The sequence below is a fragment of the Motacilla alba genome, chromosome 3, assembly GCF_015832195.1.
Source record: "Motacilla alba alba isolate MOTALB_02 chromosome 3, Motacilla_alba_V1.0_pri, whole genome shotgun sequence".
Lineage (NCBI taxonomy): Eukaryota > Metazoa > Chordata > Aves > Passeriformes > Motacillidae > Motacilla > Motacilla alba.
In genome coordinates, this window is record NC_052018.1 from 104548830 (window position 1) to 104571617 (window position 22788).

The window sequence follows — 22788 nt, forward strand, 5'->3', positions numbered from 1 at the left end:
AGGAAGGCTACTAATTTTTTACTGCAATGATTGGGGTAATCATCACAGAACAAACTTATATATTTTGCAACATCTCTTGCTTGTAGAAGTTGATTCAATCTTTCCTGTCAGCCAGTCTTGATTCAATCTTCAAAGCTCTGTTTGTTCTTGACAAGGCATCCTGATTGCCAGATCCCTTGTGCTAATCAGGTCTAAAGTACTCTCTGTCTTGTGTGCCCAATAGCTGAGGAATACCTTTCCTAGAACCAGGAAAAAGAGGCTGGACCTTACAGTTCTTCAAAACCTCAAAAGTTCCTTCATCTCCTTCCATCACCCTGTCCAAAATAATCCTGAACTCCACACCAGATAGTTCCTCCCAAACAACATAGTACTTTTGGCTTTCGTTAAGACACAGAAGTTTTGAGGTACCCCAAATGTGGCAGAATTTTGGCACAGCATGCCAAGGTCTAAGAGCCTATACTGGCAGCTCAATGGTGCACACCAACCCCTTTGATTTTTTGCAGACTTATATAGGCCTTGGCCATTATTATCTCTTCCTTTAATATTCATCTAACATAGGGGTTTTTCCTCCCATTCAGTGTTTGCTGTCAGCGTATATGTGAGTAACTCAGACTAACACAACAGAACTGAAGCAACTTGATTCTGTGTTGCTTTTTTTTTATCACAGTGGATTTCTCTGTACATTAAAGACAGTGATGGAAACAACATTTTATAAGCAGATCTGTGCAGTCTTATCTGAGTGCCTGGTCCTGTTGATAGTGCATCAAATGGGTGGGAAAGTGGTAGGAGGGTGTTCCAACAAACTCTCTCCAACAGTGCCTTTGTGGTTTAGCCATGTACATGTTGTAACATAGCAACCACACATTTTTTAAAAATTAAAAGGAAAAGAAAAGGCAAATACTTTCTGGATAGTGCAGTAGAAAAATAACATTTGCCACTAAGAGGGAGAGCTACAGAGGGATGGAAGTGGACTGATGAGATGCAGAGGAAGCTGGATTTGTCCTGGAGTAGAGAAGTCAAAGAGGGGATCTGATTGCTCTTTCACTGCCTTAAGGACAGTTGTGGGGAGAATAGAGGCAGCAAGGGAAATTGTGACTAAATCCAGCAGGGGGGTGGAAAATTCAGAGTGTGGGTTCTTATATACAAAACAGGTACTTAGAAAAGCTGTGGAATTTACATCCTTGGGGATTTCCAAAGATTGGCTGAATAACAAATATGATCTGCCTTTTAATTAGCTCTACTTTGAGCAGATGGTTGGATTAGAGATTTCCAAAGCTGCTTTTGAACCTACATGCTCCTGTATTCTATTCCAGCTTAAAATAGTTGTGTCCTAATGGTACCAAAAAGCCATCCTTGAGGCTGAAATGGAAGGAGGTGTTTCCAGACAGAATTCAGGCAGTACTAATCACAAACAGCTCTTTCACAGTAGGGCATTTGACTGAAGCTGTGAATTGCCTTTTTGCCTTCAGTTTCTTGCAGGTGCAGCTTGGGCAAGAAGCCTCCAAAAGGGAACTCCCCACAAAAGTCTGACATCTGCAGCTTGCCACCTAACACTGACTCTTCTAGCTTGACTTGGAAACCTATTCCAGACAGCAAATTCTCATCATCTCAGCTTCAGAGATGTCTTTATGTTGATTTATCTGGATGTATTACTCCGAAATATTAAAAACTATGCCAAAGGCCATTTGAATTTGTCACCAGTATCAGACCCACAGAGTAATAAAGGAAATTGGGAAAGTGTGTTTACAAATATATAAAGTGATGGCTTAATTAAAAATATGAATTGAATTTGAAGTTTTAGATTCTCCTAAGCACATGTCATGCTGAGTGGCAATTTTATTACAGCTGTGGGCCCCTGAGATGATGTCTCCAAGAGACACATCAGACTGTAACAGGACACTATGTGACCAGAGATCACTACTCTCTGCTGGGTAGATGACACAAGTTTGCCTAAGCAGGAGAGAGGAAAGTGATGGTAGAATAAAATAGACTTGAGCTGTCAGGTGATGGATCTTATACCGTATGTTTTTGTACTTCTTGGGCTCATGTCCTCAGATGTCAGGTCTGTCCCTTTAATGGATCACTGTCAGTGTTGGTTCGTGGTTAGGATCAAACTTTCAGCACTTTCACAGCAGGAGGATGTGGGTGTTAGAGCAGCATTTTGGGGTTTTCTGACTCATTTGACAGCAAGAGGTATGCCTGTTCCCTGGAAAAGTGCAAATAGGATGTAGTAGAAAATTTCTTGTACTACACTTGCATACAGTCCAGCTGGTAGAAGAGTAGTTTCAGGTGTGGCTGGCTTCTGTCTTCAAAGATCTTTCTGCAATGAGTATCAGAAAAGTAATAGTGACCTTTGCTCCTGGAAGATTATAGGAATTTAAAGTGCAAAGGCAAGTGCATTTGCCTGGGAATCCATCCTATTCCTTCAGCTAGGGCATTGTGAATTGCATTTCAGTCAAGGAAAAATGATCACATCAGGTGTTATTGTATGGGAGAATGGCTGTCCCATACATATCCTGAGCAGGTATGGAAAGGTGAGTTTTCTGTATGAACATCTTCCTTTAGATTCAGTCAATACCAGATACTGTCAGAGCAATTGGGAGAGACTCCCTGTGAACAACCAGTGCTGGTTTGAGTTCTCTCATGCTGACCCAGTGTGGTGGTTTAGCTCCAGCTGGCAGCTGTGTACCAGGCAGCTGCTCACTCACTGTACCCCCTGCACAATGGGATGGGGAGGAGAATCAGAAAAAAAAGAGAAAAAAAAGAGAAAAAAACAAAGGTTCAGACAAGGACCATGCAATAATTGAAACAAGTAGAATGTAATCATCATAGTTGTAATTAAGAAAAAAGGATAAAAATAAAAGAAAACCAAGTGATGCAAAATACAATTGCCTGATGCCCAACCAGTCCCCAGGCAGAAATTGGTCCCTTCCAGACAACTTCCCCAGTTTATATACTGGGCATGACACTCTGGGGTATGGAATATCCCTTTGCCCAGTGTGGGTCACAGCTGTCCCAGCTGTGCTCCCTCTCAGCTTCTTGTGCAGCTCTCCACCAGCAGAGCATAGGACACTGAAAAGTCCTTGAATGAGGGTGGGCACAACTGAGCAACAGCCAGAACATCAGTGTGTTCTCAACACTGTTCTCATCCTAAATGCAACACACAGCACTGCACCAGCTATTGGGAATAAAATTAATTCTATTCCAGTTGAAAACAGGACAGCAAATATTAGTCCTAGTGTTTTTCCCCTAGAAATTCTTGTAGGACTTATAAACACAAATCAGCAGCATTCCCTTATCAAAAGGGGACCTCTGCCACTAATGAGGTGTGCCTGGTATTTATTTTTAAATACTGTGTTGTAGATTACAGTGCAGATTAGAAACTTGATCAAGAGCAATTTGCTATGCCCAAAGTTTCTGCTGAAAGATTCCATCTTCTTAGATAAACCCCAAAGAATTCAAGGCTTGAGCACCTGGACAATTCGTAACTGTTTTGGCACATTTTACGTGTGATATTTCAGGATTGATTGTGATTCCTTTCCTGAGCCTTGGCCAGGAGAAGCCATTTAGCCATTTGACAAGATGTATCGTGGCAGCTTAGTGGGTAATTTGTGCCCCGTTGGCTGCTTCTCTCTCATTCTCTGGGCCATCAGCCCAAAACATGGCATGCTACTACATAATGTTCAATTAAGCTTTATATCCTCATGGACAGTAACATCTTTAACAGAGAAACTTACTGGATCTCTTCTTTATCCCGCTAGTGGTTTTGATACTCAGAGTTGGAATTGCACATTGTCTTGTCCAGCAGAAGGAAACTCAACATGGGAGGCTTGCAGTGACTATGGAAACTCTTCTGATTCTTAATATTCTGTCTGTAGGCAGAGGATCCCTGGACAGGATCCAGTGACTTTTTACATGGCTTTCCAGGAGCAGTGGTTGTTGCTGGGACTGTTCTGTGCAGTTTTCTATTCCACTTCTCTCCTAGTAAAGCTTTGACCTTTCATCAGAAGTATAAAGGTTTCAGAGAAAGCTGAGAAGACTCAGTAAGTCCATTAAATAGCTTTAGAATAATGGCAGATGAAGATACCTGTATCCTTCAGCCATGGAAAAGGATCCTACAGGGAGTACAGTAAAGGTCTGTAAAATCCCTAATGGCCTGCAAAGTCAAGTGCAAGAGTTACAGAATAAGTTATAGCAGAAAGTAACAAAAGTTGTTTCAACTGAGTGAGTCCTTAAAGGAATGCTAAGAATAAGACAGCTGAACATCTAATTTTATCATGTGGTTTCTTACTTCAGACTGCTTCAGTGTCAAAGGAATGGAAGGTGGCAGAAGCAGTACCAATTTTTAAATAGCTTCACAAGATACCACTCCCTGATACTGACATGTCCATCACAAAGAATCAAAAGCTGTGATAAGACTGGCATTAGTGGACAGATGGGTGAGGATGATCTAATGAACAGAAGCCAGTATGGCTTTTATAAAGGCATCTGTCTACAAATGTGTGGAGCTCTTGCAAGGCGTCTTTGAGTTTGTGAGGATATTAATTTCTAAAAGATACTTGACAGTAATCATTTCCAAAGTAGCAGTCAGAAAACAAATACAATCCTAAGAATTTCCTGTGCCTTGGTCTGACTGACAGCCAGCTCTGGAAATTCTGTTAATCAAATGTAGCATTACCACAGGAGTGTGCTTCTGATTCTAGGGTTCTGGGTCTCAGAAAGGAGGAAAAAGTTGGCTCATTTGAAAGCTGCAAATAAGCATTTTTCTGCAGTTTGGAAGGTAGTGGGAAATGGCAGGCTTTCCTGTCCTTCTGATCATGCTGATAAACAGAACTGGAATATAGTTGCAAAGAGGATGTTTGCTCATGCTAAATTTTATTCATAACTTAGTGTTGATTCTACACCATAAGCTGAATGTTTTTGGCATCACATTGCCTCTTCCTGTAGAGGGAAACTGACAAGCTGAATCCTGTCAGTTCTGCATTATTTAGCTAAATAATTTTATTAGAAATGTAGTATCTCACAGCTCTGTTAGCCTACAGCATCCAGTTGCCTTTTGACAGCAGAACATCAGATTTCTCTGCTAATGCATTGATGCATGGAGAACTATTGACAGTAGTTTCATTCTCTCCTAGAGGATACCAGTTCTTAGAAAAGGAGCAAGCATAGAGCACATCAGCCATGAGCATTTGGACCTGCCATCTTATAAAGAAAATTGTATCATCCTTTCTAGAGTTTTGTTTTCTTAGGCAGCCAAGTGTGTCAGGCCACATCGTGCACACTGAACACAACGTAGGGCTCCTGACTAAGCCATATTTGAGCCAGACACTGCAATGAGTCTGCATCCTAGGACTGCCTTTTCCTGTTCTGTTTATGTCTTCTGGCAGCCCTTGAACTCTGCATATCAAATGTACTGTTCTGCATAATGTACTGTCTAATCTAGAGGAAAGCTGAATTGAAGTTACGGATTTATAGTTGGAGTAACAAGCTAACTGCAAGATTTCATTGAATCAGTGTCAAAATGTTGCATGCATTTCTTTTGTAGGTTTGAAGAAATTTTACTTATGAAGCCAAAACCAACCTGAGAAACAACTGCTGCAATTTCATAAGTTTTCCTTTCATTTTTAATACTTTTCACAGGCAAACTGGAGATTATAAGATGCACTTGGTCCTCGTGCACATACTTCAGATTTTTGGTTAGAGCCACTCTCACATACTTATCAGAAATTGTTCATGTAAATCTATTCCAGCTAATCATGTCGGTTTTCGAGAACAGCATGAAGGAGAGGGGCATCACTGAAAATGAAGCCTTTGACTGGGAGAAGGCTGGTACAGATATCTTGTTGTCCACTAGCACCTCAACTCCACCACAGCAGAACACCAGACAAACAGCAGCCATGTTTGGGTGAGTGTTGTAGTTGTACCAGTCAAACAGTGGACAACAAGCTCAGTTCTTTTTTTAAAGATTTCAAGGCCGTTATGATTCTGGGAAGTTGGAACAGCTTGGGAGGCACCACTTAATCTGACTTTTTATATTAATTTATGGCTGTGGTGGTGGATAGTGAGCTGAGTACAGCTGAGTGCTTGCACTGCTCACACCTCCAACACAGCTCCTCGGCCTGTTTACAATGTGTTTCATGTGCTGCTACAAAGGTACACAGAGACTGATGCTCAGAGGTACAGATGAGTTCAAGTAGAACAGGTTTGATAAGGCCTGGTTCGCTGGTCTATCTTGGTACTTTTGGGGGGCTGACATTAGGGGATAACAATAATCCCTAGTAATGTTATGGAAGATAACATAAGGTAATGAGGCCTAGTAAGCCTCATTTGCTTATGCAAAAGAAGAGATTTCTTCACAGCTCAATGTGGTGTGATGGACACTTGTGAAGAAGTTTTCAGCCTGTGTATCAAGGGTCCCAAGATGCTTTCACTGATCCATCCCACTGCCTTTGTAATTTTCATTACACGGAATCCTCCTGTTCTGATTCAGGATGTCACATCTGGGACTGCCTGTTTTTCAACTAAGTAATAGCCTAAAATCTGCTGAGGAATTCCTGAGGGGTGGTGTAATAAGCTGCCTTCTTTATACAGATAATTTTACCTTTCTTTTGTCTCTTTTATAGGGTGGTTAATGTCACTCCGGTACCCGGGGACCTGCTCCGTGAGAACACCGAGGATGTCCTGCAGGGTGAACATTTGAGTGATCAAGAGAATGCTCCTCCCATCCTGTCAGGGAGGCCCGTGGAAGGCCTTGGTCAGGCTCCAAACACGGCTTTCAATGAGGGTGAAGTTTGGGAAGAGACAGATGTGAATCGCAACAAACTCAGGATCAGCATCAGCAAAGTAAAGAACATTTCCTTGTCTCCTGTGACTGTTGGATGTAGGGCAATGGTTTCATAGACTGCTGGAAGCTACTCAGATCCACTGATGTAGCATGCTATGTAGTAAGCCCAAAAAGCATTGAAGAATTCTCCTGTGGCAAGGGGAAATTACAAGGAATTTTTTCGCAGAGTAAAAGCCATTGGGATTAATTTAGATCTTTATGCAAGTGAGATTTCGGGGGCCAGTAATGCTAAAGTGAATCTTTTTTACCATCATATCATTATCTAGGATTTTGATACTTCAATCAAGGAAATTCTAGTCCTTGCATAGCTGGTACAATATCAGAAATGTCCCAGGCATGAAGATTAAAAACGAAAATTTTATTGTGTCCCAATCTCTTGGATAAATAAATGTAATCAGAGATGTCTTCATAAGCTGTATTTTTCTGTACCTTGAATCATCAGTCATTTTTCTCTTCCTTTTTTTAACCTTCCTTTTTAAGGGTAGGAAAATCTGTAGGGAGCATCTAACGATGGTTTCACCCCTATGAAAAGTGAGAGAAACCATTCCTTAATATTCTTATATTTCTGCATTCCAAGATCATATTAAGCTTTTTTAGCTTACATAAAATGTATGCTTCAATTGATTTTCCTTATAATCTCTAAGGTGTTTCTCAGTCCTTTCTTTTAAATGTTACCTAATTTCTTGGAGGCATCCCCAGCGAAGGTTGACTCCATGATAAATGTCAAGTATAAGAATCTGACAGTTAGTTTATTAATAAGGTGAATTTACACATTGCAATTAAATTAGTATTAGTGGCAGGTCATCAGATACATACATACAAGAATCTGTTAGCAGAGAAACATTCATCAGACTTAAAATGTTGTCAGGGCCTGTCAGATTCACATCACAAACCTGTCTTTAATGGACATTTGTAGACTGGCATGTTAAGTCTGTTAGTTTTCTGGGGCTGACCAGAACTCACTCCAGTCTCTACTAGTACAAAGTTAGTCCTTATTTCAGCAATATAGGTATCTCCACTATCCTTAGTCTTATTAGAAAACATTTTGCATGGACAAAAAAAATAATCTAATTTACTTAAAATTCTCCAGTGCAAATAATTCAGATCAATGTGTTATCTGTATGAAACATCAGCAGGGACGTTCCCCAACACTGAGAAATCATGAATGAAGTTCATATTACTTCATCTCTCACTGGTAACTCTGCATTCCCACAAGTTTTCATTTGAAGGTGTATGAAATAAGAAAAGCCTGATAGAGAGGGATAGTTCTGTTCACACAACATATATATATATACATCAAAAAAAGAGTACTACAGAAAAATCCTAGCAACTTTTGTGTGTTTTTCTTTGCATTTCTACCACCAGGTGCCTTGATGCTCTTCAGTCAGACTTTACACAGGGGAGTCCTTTCTGCATGCTAGTTGTGTGTCATGTCTTAGGTACCTTATTCACAAGTCCTGTCATAACAGCAGCTAAAGGCAGGAGAGGTTCCTAGAAGCTCCACAGCACAGCCAGGTGACTTTCGTGCCAGGCACTGTGCAATTTGTGGTCAGGTTGCTGCCAAAGGAGCTTAGGGAGTTTCTCAGCATGGCAGTGAGCACTTCAGCTCTGACAGGTTCTGTAGCTACAGCAGCCTGTGCAGCAGAGCCCAGGGCAGCAAGCTCTCCAAAGCTGAAGTCCTTTCTTTGAGGGTTGTTATCTTTAGTTTGACTCTTGCCTGTTCTTTTGCTTTGCTAGACTTACTATCTTTAGTGTGACTGTTCTCTGAGAGAGGATTAGTTTTTATTTAAGTAACAGTCACTATGTGAGAAAAGAAGGATGCTTCCAATTTGATACCTAAGGGCACAGCTCTACCTCTTCTTGTAATCTGAGGCATGAGAACCACAAGGGCACTGGTGTTTCAACACCCTTCTGCTATGCACAGCATCACATCCTTCATCTTCCAGTCTTGTAGCACTAGAAATAACTGGCTCTCCCTGTCTTGCTCTTTGTATTTAGGAGATGAGTGGAGCTTGCCATGTTTTTTCCCCTAATAACTGTCTAAGATCATCCTTACTTCTCCATGTAAACAATTCAGATCTCCTTCTGTCCCACTTCTCCCATGTCTGTGTTAAGGACAGAATTACTGTCACTGTTCTCCCACACCATCCCCCAGTTCTCTGCTCTTGAATCTTACCAAGTTGATGCTACCCAACAGTTACATCAGCACTTTGCTCCCTTCACAAACACATTTGACCTTTGTTTGTTGCTAACCTTCTCCTGGCCATGACTGGATTACAGATTAAATCATTATCATCTATTCTGCTTTTCCTCTAATGCTTGAAAGTTCTCCTCCACTCTCCTTAGCTGCAAAAGCTCTTTAGTTATGCATTCCAACTCCAGCTTGGGTGGTTTAGGTCTGCTAATTTATGGGCACTGACTGACTTGCCATGTACACATCACATGCACGAAGGCAACTGTCTGGATCAGCAGTGTTTTACTGAGATGCTGCTTGTGTTCAGACCCTCTGGCATTAATGAAGGACAAGGGAAAGTAGGGCAGAGAAGGGTAAGCATTCTCCATACAGTTCCCCACACACAGGCAGTGTGTAGCAGCTGATGCTGCATGACTGGCAACACAGCAGTGTTGAATGCAAATCCTGTGCTGCTGCTGCTGTGCTTTTGCCCCTCTCTTCCAAGGAAAATCAGCACTGTGGAAGGCAGAGGGCAGCTGTGTTGGTCGCCTACTTTTGCTGTTTTGTTTGCTGCTAAATTTTAAAAAATCAAATTTAATAAGGCAATATGAAAGAGGAAATATGGAATGATAGAGTGTCCATGAGCAGGTTCAGCACCCTGCATGACCTTGGCTCTGTGGAAAGCTCTTACAGATGTTGTGGTTGAATGGATATCATAGAAGACTTTGTTTAAAGGACCAAGATTAAAACAAACACACAAAAAAATACAAACAAAAACACAAACTACCCTGGTAATTAGGAGATGCTTTAGTAAGACCAGATGTAAAAGTTTGTACATTGCAATGTAATGCATGGCCCCTGCTTAAATGAATGTTGACAAACAAGGCTCTTGGACATCTTGGATAAGCAGTTAGGGTTTGTGTATGCAGTAGGTTAACCCATGAAAACTCCTTTGGATCAACACTGAGGGTAATTGAAATGGATAGGCCACCTTGTAAAGATGTTTAAATATTTGAATTGATTTGAAATCCATACCTTATTTTAATACCAGCTGATTGCCAGGGCAGAGGGACCCTGCCTCCCTTCAGACATTGCTTGTGTAGATTGTGAAAATACAGCTGAAAGTGTATCCTGGGACAAAGTCCAGAGCAACAGTGTTGCTAATGTCTTTGGCCAGATCTTGAAGTTCTTTGTGTTTACCCCCTCCAGACTCAGTGCATGGTGGAAGAGGAGCAGAGAAACGGGGTGTGCCCCAGTTCCCCTGTCCGAGTGCCTCCAGAGTCCCCGACCGCACAAGTGCGCTCCCTCCGCTACCGCCGCGTCAACAGCCCCGAGTCAGAGCGGCTCTCCACAGCTGATGGAAAAGCAGATCCGCATGAAAGAAGGTTTGTTCACCCTCTGTAGCCTCCTACTGCTTTTAGCAGAGTCTTGAGGATTGACTGTTGAGACCAACCTAATCATTAGATCAGCAGCCAATGCTTGCAACTTTATCTACATTGACTTTCGGTTCACCTCTTTCTCTACTTCCCCTTTCTTTGTCAAAAATTTTGATCTCTCACACATGGAAGGCTTTCCCCAGAAGAGTCTGCAAGGCTTCTGGATGATCCTTGTTGAAAACACACTGCAGTTGTCCTAAAATCTGGGCAGCAGATGCAGGCCAAATGAGAAACATTGATCAGAACATGCTTTGAGGTTTTTTTCACAAGCGAGTAGAACTTAACAAAGGGGAAAAGTGTTGTTGGGGGAAATTATTATCATCCTGTCTACAGGGGTACAGAGGAAAGAAATGCTGAATTGACTGTCATACTGAAGCACTTCTTCACACCATTGCAGGTTCTAAAGAAATATTTTTGTTTAAGCCTTTCTGAAGTGTACCAAGAACTGAGTAAGAAAGGCCTGTACAGGTGTTCTCTTATGGTCCCTGTCGTTACCCATAAACCCGATGTGTTTTGAATGGCTTCTTGTTGTGTCCCTAGGTCTCGAATGGACATCCCTGGCTCCCCCTCACGGCTCGTGTGCTCCTCGCAGCCAGCCCAGATGCTGTCCATCGATACTGGCCAGGCTGACCGGCAGGCGAGCGGCAGGATGGACGTGTCCGCGTCCGTGGAACACGAAGCCCTCAGCAACGCTTTCCGCTCGGTGCCGCTGGCGGAGGAGGAGGACTTTGACAGCAAGGAGTGGGTTATCATTGATAAGGAGACAGAGCTGAAGGACTTCCACCCCGGTGCTGAGCCAAGCACCTCTGGAACCACGGATGAGGAGCCCGAGGAACTAAGGCCTATTGAAGATGGGGAAGAGAGAAGGCGCCTGGGGGCAGATGCTGCAGTGAGGCCGAAGACTCATGATGGGCGAAGTCGGGGTATGCTGCCTGTGACTGAGGAGGACAGTTCCCATAGACATGAAGGACCTTCTCAAACAGTGTCTGACAGTAGACATGAACAGCAGACAGGAAGTCCAGCCCACTCCCCCTTACATTCAGCACCAGCTCTCCGACAAAGGAGACGAGAATCTGAACCTACTGGTCCTCAGAGACAGGTAAGATGCCTGGGTCTGTACCTTGTTGCCTATCATAGCATCATCTTAGGAAACCTCAGCTGTGCTGGAGAAGTCTTTGATTCCAAGCATGGATTCTCTTGTAAAACTCTTCTGACAGTGCTGGCAAATGTTGTGAACACCTTAGAAGTGCTCCCAAAAGCCAGTGATGTCCTTCTGAGGACACACTGTTATGAAGATCTTTCAGCCATTTTGGTACAGGGACAAGAGGAGAGCACAGTTGTGATTTGGGTATCTCTAGTCACCCCTCTTATGCTCTCCCACAGAGTTTTGTTAGTAACTGCTTAGCTGTATGGAGGTGTTGCTAGCAAATCTCCACATAGTTTCTCAGCAACTATAGGAGTGTATTGCAAGATTATGACCTCTAATCTAATCACACATCAGCACTGCACAGCCCCAAAGCAATGCAAATCATAAACTAACTCTCTAAAATTAATCTTTCTTCTAAATACCTAATAAAAAGCTCAGAGTAGCCAGCACATACATCTCATCAACCTTACTTCAGTGAGAGGCATTGCTGTTACCATGTATTTACTCAAAGAAATGTTCTTTACCTATTGTGTTTTTTCCATAGAGTTGTAGAGGGCCTTTTTCCTTTCAGTTTTGCTTTTTTCCTATGGTCTTCTGATGCTATAAAGTAGTTCAGTTTTTAGTGGGAGGTGATTTATTAGATTAGCTGAAAAAATATGATACACTAGGCACAGAGTTCCTGTCATACCTAATCTTCTTTTTTAAGAAGAAGGCTGTCCCAGAGTGTTCAGTGCAAGAGGCAATCAAATTGTTCCCCTGAGAGCTTTTTGTATTTATGTGTTGATGAAGATCTCTCATGCGCATGGGATCCATAAGCAAAGCAAAGAGCAGGCAAGTTTTGAGTCATGTACACAGGGATACCCTCCTATGACAGTGCAGTCTGCCTGTTCCTGTCTGGAAGATGATAATTTAGTTTCTGCTTTCCTCTTGAGCTTATTCTCCAAGGAAGTGTTCACTGGACCTGGAGCATGTAAAAAGAACATCCTTCTGTTCAGGTCTTGCCTAGAATCTTCTCTTCTCTGGATCCCCAAGAGATACAAGAAGAAAACCATGAATGAGACAAGAATCTATGTAAAAAGAATCAAAGCAAATCTTTGCAAATCACCAGGCAAGCTGTTCCCTGTTAAGGTGTATGAGCATTTACAGGAAGGATAGAAATGCTGACGGTAGGCACGAGGGCTGTCCTGCTGAGCATGGAACAGAAGCAGCATGTGCTTCTCATAGAGACTGCATTCCAGTTGCAAGGTTCCTAGGTAGAGGTGTTTGCTGTAGAAAGCCAATATGTTGAATGCTCCAGGTATCTAGAAATTGCATAAGGCAAGATTGGCAGAGTTGGAAGGGTCGGTGTCTGAATTTGCTGTGGTCTGTACACTTTGGGGGTTGGTCAATGCAAGATCTGCAAGATCTGCAAGATGCAGTGAACATGGTAAGAGCCAGCTGATAAGAACCAGCTGTAAACAACAGCAGGGACACTTCACTGACATATTTAGTGTGGCTCAAGAAGCCTGGAGAGCCTTCTTGTCCACAGCACATACACCCCAATGTGAAATGACTGGGGGAGTTGGATATGATGCAGCACAAAGTCTTCTTATCACTGCACAGTGATATTTAAAAAGCAGGCAAAAAAGGTAAAATAATGGGATTGGGGGTGAATATTGCTAATATATTAGGCAGCCTTTGTTCTCCAGCAGACTGCATTTTTTTTGTTCTTATGTTCTGAAATACCCTCTATTAACTCTGTGGCCTAGCTTTGTACACACAGACCAACACTGGACTTCTTTAGCTGACTGGGGTTTAGTGATTCTTCCTTTGATGTCTGAATCCTTCAGTTACCACTGCAGCTGTGCAGTGATACTCATATTTTTCCATTTGCTGTCACAAAACTAGCTATTAACTCTCAAAGGGACTTGGTGCCTAAAGGAAAGTAGAAACCTGTTTTCCTTAGGTGCAGCAAATATGGAGGGACAGATGGCTGGGACACTAATAAGAAGTTGACCAAGGACTTAACTAGTGAAAATACTGAAGGCCTCATTAGCATGACACATGTTTCCTGTAGGCCATGCTTGTGCTTCTCTGGGTTTGATTAAAACTGTGATTGTGTGTGTGTGTGTTTGTGTGTGTGTGTATGTGTGTGTAGGTGAGTAAATCTTCCTTATCTTTAAATATGAACTGAGCCTGTAAGATAGGTAAACATTTCACTGAATGCTGAACTACCATGACTGAAGTCGTAGGCTTTATTGTACCCATCTGTAACCTCATTCTGGTGTCCCAAAAGCTGGTGATCATCCCTTGGTGTCAGTAGCATACTCACTGAAAGCAAATGGGGGATCCCTGCTCTAATGCTTCCTTCTGTTTCTCCATTCTCTGGCTCCAGTCTATGAGCCATCACTTGTCACTGGCAGAAAGAAAGTGACTTCTGGATTGTCATAGAATCACAGCATGCCTGAGGAAGGGACCTCTAGAGATCATCTAGTTCTACCCTCTGCTCCAAGATGGAGAACAGATTGCTAAGGACAGTGTCCAGTCAAAGTATCTCTGGGGATGGAGACTCCACAACCTCTCTGGGCAATCTGTTCCAGTGTATAATCACTGTTTCGGTAAAAAACTTTTTTAAATGTTGAAATGGAATTTCCTGTATTTCAATTTCTGTTCCTTTCTTCTTTTACTTTCACTGGACATCACTAAGAAGAGTCTGGATCCATCTTCCCATCAGGTATTTATAAATATTGTTAAGGACCCCCCTGAGCCTTGTCTTCTCCAGTCTAAACAGTCCCAGCTTTCTCAGCCTCTCCTCAAATGAAAGGTCTTCCAGTCCCTTTGTCATTTTTGTCACCCTTTTCTGGACTATCTCCAGAGTGTCCACGTGTCTCTTGTACTGGGCAGCTCAGAACTGGAATATAGCACTCTAGGTGTGACTCACCAGTGCTGAGCAGAGGGCAAGGACCATTTCCCTCAGCCTGCTGGCTGCACTCCTGACACATCCTGAGGAGCCGTTGGCCCTTTTTGCCACAAGGCCCCTTACTGGCTTGTGTTCAGCTTGGAGTCCACCAAGACCACCTCCAGGTACTTTTCTGTCAAACTGCCTCCAAAACAGGTGGCCCACAGTGTGTTCTGTTCCTCCCCACTTCCCTTTGTTGAACTTAGTGAAATTCCTTTTTTGCATTTCACCAGCCTATCCAGGCACCTCTGAATGTGAGCAAAACCTTCTGGTGTGTCAGCTACTCCTCCCAATATGATGTCATCTGTGAATCTGCAGAAGGTACACTCTGTCCCATCACCCAGGTCACTGATTAGGTTGTTAAATAGTAGTGGCTGCATTATCAGCCCCTGGCTACACCATTAATGACTGGACATTTTTTCTCCAAACACGGTATTTTATGACCAGGAGCCCACACAGTTTTCAGTCTAATTCACTATCTACTTATCTAGCCCATATTTCATTGTTTTGTCTATGAAGATTTTATGGGAGACAGTTCAGAAACCTTACTAAAGTCAAGATCAACAACCTCCCACCCAGTCCTCTCAGCACAGAAAGCTCTTGGGCTCCTCAGACATGATTTCCCCTTCATATATCCATGTTGACTGCACCTTCTTCATATGTTTGGAAATGCCTTCTTCCAGGAGGATTTGTTCCGTGTCCTTTCCAGGCTGACCAGCCTTTAGTTCCCTGAGTTATCCTCATTTGGAACTGAGATGTTTCTTCAAATATGTCAGTCTTTTGGAAGACAGATATTGTAGCTCAAATGTGAGAGATGGTGCTGTCCTCGTTAAAACTCTGTGGGTGTAGGAGGGAGCACAGCATGATCAGATGCTGCTGTGAGGAAAGGGAAGTACAGAGGAGGCTCTGAATAGCCTGGGGGAGTTTTTGACCCAAATATTCTCACATATTAGGTATCTCCCAGTTTCAGATGACAAGAAAATGGCTGCAGTGGAGCGCAGATCTCATGGGAAGACCTGGTATAAAGGGAGAACAGAAACTGTGTCCTGTTCAAGCCCTTCTCTCTGTGCTCCACTCAGTACATCTGTTTTAACAGAGCTCTAAGGGTTTACTTTAATGCATGAATTTCAGGGATGACCTAATAAGACTCAGGGGTTTTTTTTAGGCACTAGTGTGCAGATAAAGCTATAGAAATAGATAAAGAATGACTGGAAGAAAAGATTGAAGCTGCACTTCTGTTTACCTATTAATCCTGACATGGGGTTGCTGTTACTGCTGGAAATAATTTAAACCCTCGCAATATAATTTTAAAATCTGTCAAGTTCTTAAGTATGCTGAATAAATTCACTGATATTTGACAGGGATGGCAACTTACTGCTGCCTTCTGCAGTGAAAAGACTTACAAGTGTTCATACATGTATGAATTTTAGAAACTATTTCTGACTATGCTCAGGTCTGTGCTCATAGGCATTCCTTGACTCTCAGTCTCCCCTGCTGCTAATGCAGCTGGCATTGTACAAAATGTTTGGGGATTCACCTGCCTAAAACATGCCTGTCCAAATGATGTCACATCTGAAAAACCACAAGAGAAGTGAAAAATTAAAGCGGAAGATGATATCTACTCTGCTTTACCTATCCTTGAATATATTCTTCAGGGTTTAGAGAGCATTTTGCTTAGTCTGATTCTTAGAGTCCTAGAGTTCATCTGTTAGAAAAGGTCCCAGTGTGAAGAGGCACTAGTATATTTTTCCTCATCAGTCAGCTGTGTAGTTAAAAATCACTCTTTAAAATCATCTTGATGCTATCTTCAGTCTCTTTTCTCACACAGCCAGGAGAGTGCCACAAGTGGACTTGCTTAAAATTGTCCGTGTCTCGAGCTTGCGAGGGCAGCAGGGGAAAAGCAACTGTGTGTCTTGGTTTCCTTTGCCTTCTACAGCATCCTCTGTGGGCTGCTCTGAGGGGACCTGAGGGACCATTTCTCAGTGGTGAGAAATGGGCATTGGCAGAGGGGAAGACTCATTGCTCCTCACCCAGTGTAATTCCCACTTGCCTGCGTTTGATGCCTGTTGTAGATGATGGGATTCTTCGACAGTCAGCTCCTCTGTCTTTCCTCCACATGAGAAGAGAAGCTTGTCAGCTGATGGAGAAGGATGAATGTAGAGTTGGCCTCTTACACTCTTTAGATTCAGGGTCCTTGTCCATTCACGTGTTAGTAATAAAGGATCAGCAAAAGGTGGTAGTGGAAGTAATATTCACATAGGTTCTTTATATATAAATATCTATCAGGTAATAGCAATCAAAACCTTAAGCTCAGCAGACATTCCTAATTACATTTTATATCTGTAAAATATATTGAGTTCTATCAACATCACATTCTCCTGGGACTTCACATACAAAGTGTTCTACTGACCCTGTCCAGACAGAGCAGAATAGGCCTGATGGAAGGTGGTCCAGCCTGATTGCTGCAAAGGGATAAAGGGGAGCAGCACCTTCAGCATTGACTGAGCAATGTAAGCATTAGAGCATCAATGAGAAAAGGTGGCATGTCTGTAAGCTCAGCTTCATCCTGGAGGCAACAATACTAAAATGCACTTAGTGACAGGGTGTTGTAATTGCTTCTTTGTGGCCTGGGCAAGTTCCTTGGTCCTGTGCTGTAGAGGAGGTCTCTCTGGGTAGCTGGAATGATCCTTTGAGATCTGAGAAGTCTTTACCATATTGAGATTATATATACCTTGGGAGTAATACAATATGCCGAACCCAAACATTGAACAAAAATTAGGAATAAAAATTCCAGTAATGCTTAGTTGTGCAACTTGCAAATAGCACACCCAGGGCTGAATTTCTGCACTATCTATGCACAGAGAAGATGGTTGTCTTTTTGAGAAATTAGAGCTGCTGTCTAGATTTTATTTGTCTCTCTCAAGTACTCTGTATGACAGCATTACATTGTTATTATCTGAGACTCTGATCGATGCAGTGACATGCAGTACATTTAGGACTGTGAATAATTGCTTTTCACATTTAATGCCAACCACAAACTGAGTAGCTCTCAGGCGCTTCTGAAGATAAGATATCTGCCTCAAAGCACTGCAGAGATATTGAAGGTGACAGGAAAGAGATGACACTGGATGACATTGAGCTCTTTTTCTAGTGCAAGGGCAACATCTCCATAAGGTAAGGAGAGCAGTTTTGGCTTAAAGAAAATCCAATATTGCCTTTCCATATTTCACCTGCAGAGACTTCCTGGAAAGAAATTCAGCACAAGGAAGGGAATGCATTTCCCATTTTTCCTTCCTTCCCTTGAAGGGAAAAAAGTGATTCCAGGGAAAAAAAGTCTGGTTCTGGAGATTGAGACTGATGACCTTTGTGAAAGTTACATAAAAGAGGTAGAAAGGGAAGGAAGGGCTTAGCACTTTCAGGGTGAAGGATCTGAAGTCATTCCTTTAATGCCTCTCTCTTCCATTCAGAGCATAAAGGGAAGGTAGGGACTGCAATCTCATCCTGACACAAACTGTCCTCAGTGGGTGTACTTCCTCCCTCTCCTGGCTATCCCAGGATCACAGAAGCAGAAAAGAAACCTAAGAGTGCATCTTCTCCTCATGTCCTCCTATGGTCCTTAGTTTTAAATTTCTCACTGAAAGGAGAATTATACTCTGCCTGCCTGTCCAGCTGCTGTCTATCCACTGCTTACCAAAACTGGAAGCATTAACACTCCCCCTGCAGGTACTCAATATAAAAATGTATCAGGAGGCCAGCAATGTAAGTGTGAGAAAAGAAAAGTCTACTAACAGCCCCCAAAGTTGCTTTTTCAAATCTCTGGAGTGAGTTTTAGTAAGAGTCATTGAAAGAGCCCCTGAGAATTCCTCACTTGCATATACACATAATCATTTTAGCACTGTTTCACCTTTTATCATTCATGCGGTTTCCAGATGTGTTCAGAGTTTGACTCTTACCTATTTGCAAGATGTATGAATAGCCTAGTGACATGCCAAGATGAGCACTGCCAGTGGAACAGAGAGGTGAGGCATGTGGCCTGAAGAGCCAGAGGAGGGGACAGGTAGCAGAGCCTGGCGCTGCTGGTGTCACTCTGGTCCGCCTGTGGCTGGGGAGAGCATGGCAAGCCCCCTGTAAAGGCAGGCTTCCATGGTGCCCATAGCATCCCTGGGAACTGATAGCCATAGAGAGCAGTAAGTAAGGCCCTGTGTAGAGCAAAAGCATTTTTCATCCGCCAGCGAAGATGTCCGCAGCATGCGCATCACAAACCAGGGGCGAGTCAAGTCTTTGCCTGACACCTTTTCCTCCACTCTTCTTGGTCTTTTTCAGTTGGAGGAGGACAGGCCTTCTCAGCACTCCCTCCCGAGGTACAGCCCCCTGAGAAGACTGGCGTCCTCCGTTTTCTCCTCCTCAACCCTGGAGACAGAACACTACCCTCACGTTGGTGGCACTTTCATACAGCGCAGCCGTTCGGCGGAGAGCAGCCCCGTGCGCATGCCCCACCGCAGGCACATGCCCCTCACGGCAGGAAACCACAGACTCATGCCTTCCGTCCTCCGCATTTCCAGGTCCCAGCTCCAGCAGGTGTGGGCCCGCTTCACACACAAAACATAGCCTGTTCAGGGAAGCAGCAGCCTCCATAATGCAATAATAGATCCCACCCACCCACAATGTGTCACCAATTAATGCAATATTGAATCCCAGACAACACTGGCCTAAGGTACTGTAACTTCCAAAGCCCCTGCAACCAGACCCCACAGAGACTGAAAAGATCTGCCTTTCTAAACCTCCCAGCAGCCCGAGCGAGGGGCGGCAGCAAGGCCGAAGATGAGAACGCAGATGGTGAACGTGTGGTGCGTGAAAGAGGCGGGTGCCAGGGCTCCTCTGAAAAACCCGCTCGCGCGTCCTGCGGCCTCGGGGTAGGAAGTGCAGGGCTGCCTCACTGAACACGTGCAATCCAGCGAAAAATGTTGTCAAGTTATGACTGGAATGGAGAGACTGTGGAGGTATCAGCAAGCGTTACCTTCCTCAGCAAATCGGTTCAAGCATCTCTGTTGGTGTCTTACACTGGGCCGAACCTGTAGGCGGTTTTACTCCATCTAGATATAGGCAGACTCCCACTCAAAGCTCACCTGAGGCAGGACCTCAGGTTTGTCCCTCTTGTGGAGTTACAATCATGTATCTCTTTGTTGCTTTGGCTTTGGAAATCCCCTTGCTTTTGTTGCAGTTTGGTTTCCATACAGTGACCACACATTTCTGTCTCTCTGGCTGTGCCTCTGTTACATGACAGTGGGACTGTTTGTCTGCTCTCCACTCCTAAGCTGCTCCAAATTTTCCTACCTGCCCCTAGAGGCACTGACTGTCAAGTTGGATAGCAAAGATTTTCTTACTGATCCAGCTGTAAATTAGGCTGGTTTTAAATTCCAGAAATTTTAGGCAACTGCAGCTTTTCAATGGCAGAGCAGTCCTGCTTCTTGGCCTTGCTTGGAAATGCCTGTGATAACAGATCTCATTTGAGAAATAAAGTGGCCTCAGCTCCTGGTATACAGAGCCCATGAAGCCCTTTGCTAAAACTGTGAATCTGAAAACAAAAGGGAGATCAAAGTTAATTTAAATTGTCATAAGTATCCTTACTTCCTGTGTTTGCACAAATATGTTGCCCTTCTCAGCAGAGTTGCAGTGTAAAACACCAGACTGTATGAACACTTTCTGTGGTCAAGTGAATGTGGTAACCGTCTTCTATTGCCATGAGCCTTTGGTCTCATCTTCTGGGAGAACAGGCAGTATGGATGTTAAGGTGGAGGAAGAGGGGGTCATTGCTGGTGCTCAGGGCTTTAAGGAAGTGCAAGTCCAAAGTAAAATACCGTGCAGAAAATATACAAGCATAGGATACATGCAAGAAACCATGCAGAGAGCTCAGGCAGATGCGAAAATGGGTTGGAGTAAGTGGGTGTTGGAAGGAAGTTGTGGCATGGAGGTATCACTGCATAGGTAGGGTGTTTCCAGTGGGCCTTCAAGGAGCAATTCCTCCCAAACAGGGCTTTCTGTAGGTACATCTGCCCTACCTGAAGCTCCCTTAATATTAGATTCACCCTCACATAAGCAAGAGCAGATAGTGCAGCCCCAGACAGGGTGGGGGGTGCTTTCTGAAGTTCCTAGCACCTGGCCCAGTGTGTCTGCATGGACATGGTTTGACAGGCTGACATGCTGACAGAGCATCCTGGGGGGTGCAGGGTTGGAGATGGGGGGGACAATATACCCTCCTTGAGAAGATTTGGCACAGGTATGACCAGCCTCTTCCCACAGTCATTCTTAAATCAGTAGCATCAATTTGTTTTGATTTGCCCCAAGAACGTGTGTGAACAGGACAGTTTACTGATCAGACAAAATTTTTATCTGCAATTTTTTTTTTGTGAGCTTTATTTCTTAAAAAGGTACTGGCATTGCCAAAAATACTTGGGTTGAATTAACCACTAGCCTGATCCTATTTGGCAGTTCCCTTGTCAAGGACAGATACCAGAAAGAGCAAGGATTTGCTCTTCTCAAAGTGACATGAGAAGGGATGATTTCCTTAAGTAGACTCTACTCTGATGTTATTTTTTCCATCTTCACTAGAGACTTTGATGGAAGAACAGATTCCAGAAAAAATAGAATTTGTGAAAGCACTAGACTTAAATACTTAAATCAGTAACTCTCAATAATTTATGTTCATGGCATCCAAAACACTGATGTTCACTTTTCAAGGTCAATTTTAGGAATTAAAATTACTCTTGTTCTATTTTTAAAGAAAAAATCAAACAATTTTTAGTTGTGCCAGTCAGAAAAGGGAACAAATGGGATAACTGAGTATTTATAAACTCTAAGCCTTTTGCTCAGACAAAAACAATGACTAGCCAATAAGTAGCTCCATACATAAATTTCAAAGGTCAGTAATCTGTCTAATGCTACTCACCATAATGCTGCTCACATGAACTTGATACTGCTTTTCTAAGTTCAAAACTCTGATTTATAAAGTGGTTGATTTATACAGACTTCAGTAAGACTTTCTTCCAGTTAAAATTATTAATAAATTGAAAGCCAACTAGACAAACAAAATATGTTTATATGTTGCTATCTCTTACAAGAGGGGCTATTTCTCATTAGGACTCCTGACCTCCTACCCTTAACTCAGCACTATTCCATGCCTTTAGTGGCTGTCAAGAAGAACAAAGAAATCACTGAGGAGAAGGTTTGCAGTGACAGAAGGTGGGTTGTTTGATAAAACACTACTGACAGAGCAGCTCTGCAGAAGGATCTTGAATTGCTTGATAAATTACTTGTGTTCAAAGTGATGATTGCATCCACACAGGGACAAGGTCATGTTTGGAGTATGAAAGATGTAAGTCACATGTACAGAATGAGAGAAAGTGTGCCCTGGGAGGTGCTGTCTTCCAAAATGAGGTGGCAGTTAAGTGAAGTAATTAGATGCATCTAAGTTCTCACTATGCTGCTGCAGAAAAAAAAGAAAAGAAAAAATAAATAATTCTTCAGTGTATCAGCAGGAAAATAGAAGATGTGAATAGAGGGAGATCTTTTGTGGTGGTGAGATCACTACCAGACATATCCAAGTCTTGTATGGAAATTTTTGTAAAAGATTTTCAAAACCTAAAAGAGAAGAAGTGATACAAGAATGCTTCTGTAGAACCTGCCTTGTAGAATAAGCAGGAAGAAATGCAGTCTGTCATTAAATACAAAACTAAAAAGTGACGTGATTGCTTTTAGGTGTCTCTGCCTGAATAGAGCAAGAGGTGTTTTAACCTGCCAGGCAAAGATATGAGTCTAAGTGCTGGAAGACAAAATAGCAAAGGTAAACCTAGAAGAAAGATGCTCATTTTAAAGACATAGGTGTGTGGTAAACCACTGAAATACATTTTTTAAAGACACTGAATTCTTTGCTGTTCAGTCTCTGTAAGGTGGGATATTGGTTTCTAAACCAATCCTGTTAAACCATCAAATTTGGGCTCTATACCAGAATAATTGGACATGTTGCTGTTACCTGGGCTTTATGGGAAGTCTTATTTCATGATCAATATGTCTTTTACAATTTAATTCTGAACAAATTAATTGGTGCTAATGGCTGGAATCCTGATGTTAAAGTATTATGCAAAAAGTATTAAAAATAATCAATTTAAAGGGGTTTTTAAACATCTTCATCTAATGCTGTATTAATTACTATGGAATCTACATATTGTTGAGGAACAGTTGGCAAATTAAAGA

The 22788-nt window shown here is 42.7% G+C and overlaps 1 protein-coding gene across 6 annotated transcripts in view; it reads left to right on the forward strand.

The window, feature by feature from the left end:
* Positions 1 to 22788, forward strand: part of TTBK1 (tau tubulin kinase 1) — a 105687-nt gene that overhangs the window by 60715 nt on the left and 22184 nt on the right. For all 6 annotated transcript variants that reach the window (XM_038131483.1, XM_038131484.1, XM_038131482.1 and 3 more), the window contains 4 exons: positions 5751 to 5905; positions 6624 to 6843; positions 10227 to 10402; positions 10994 to 11552. In XM_038131483.1, the coding sequence (XP_037987411.1) occupies positions 5751 to 5905; positions 6624 to 6843; positions 10227 to 10402; positions 10994 to 11552 (1110 nt within the window). The remainder of the gene's footprint in view (positions 1 to 5750; positions 5906 to 6623; positions 6844 to 10226; positions 10403 to 10993; positions 11553 to 22788) is intronic.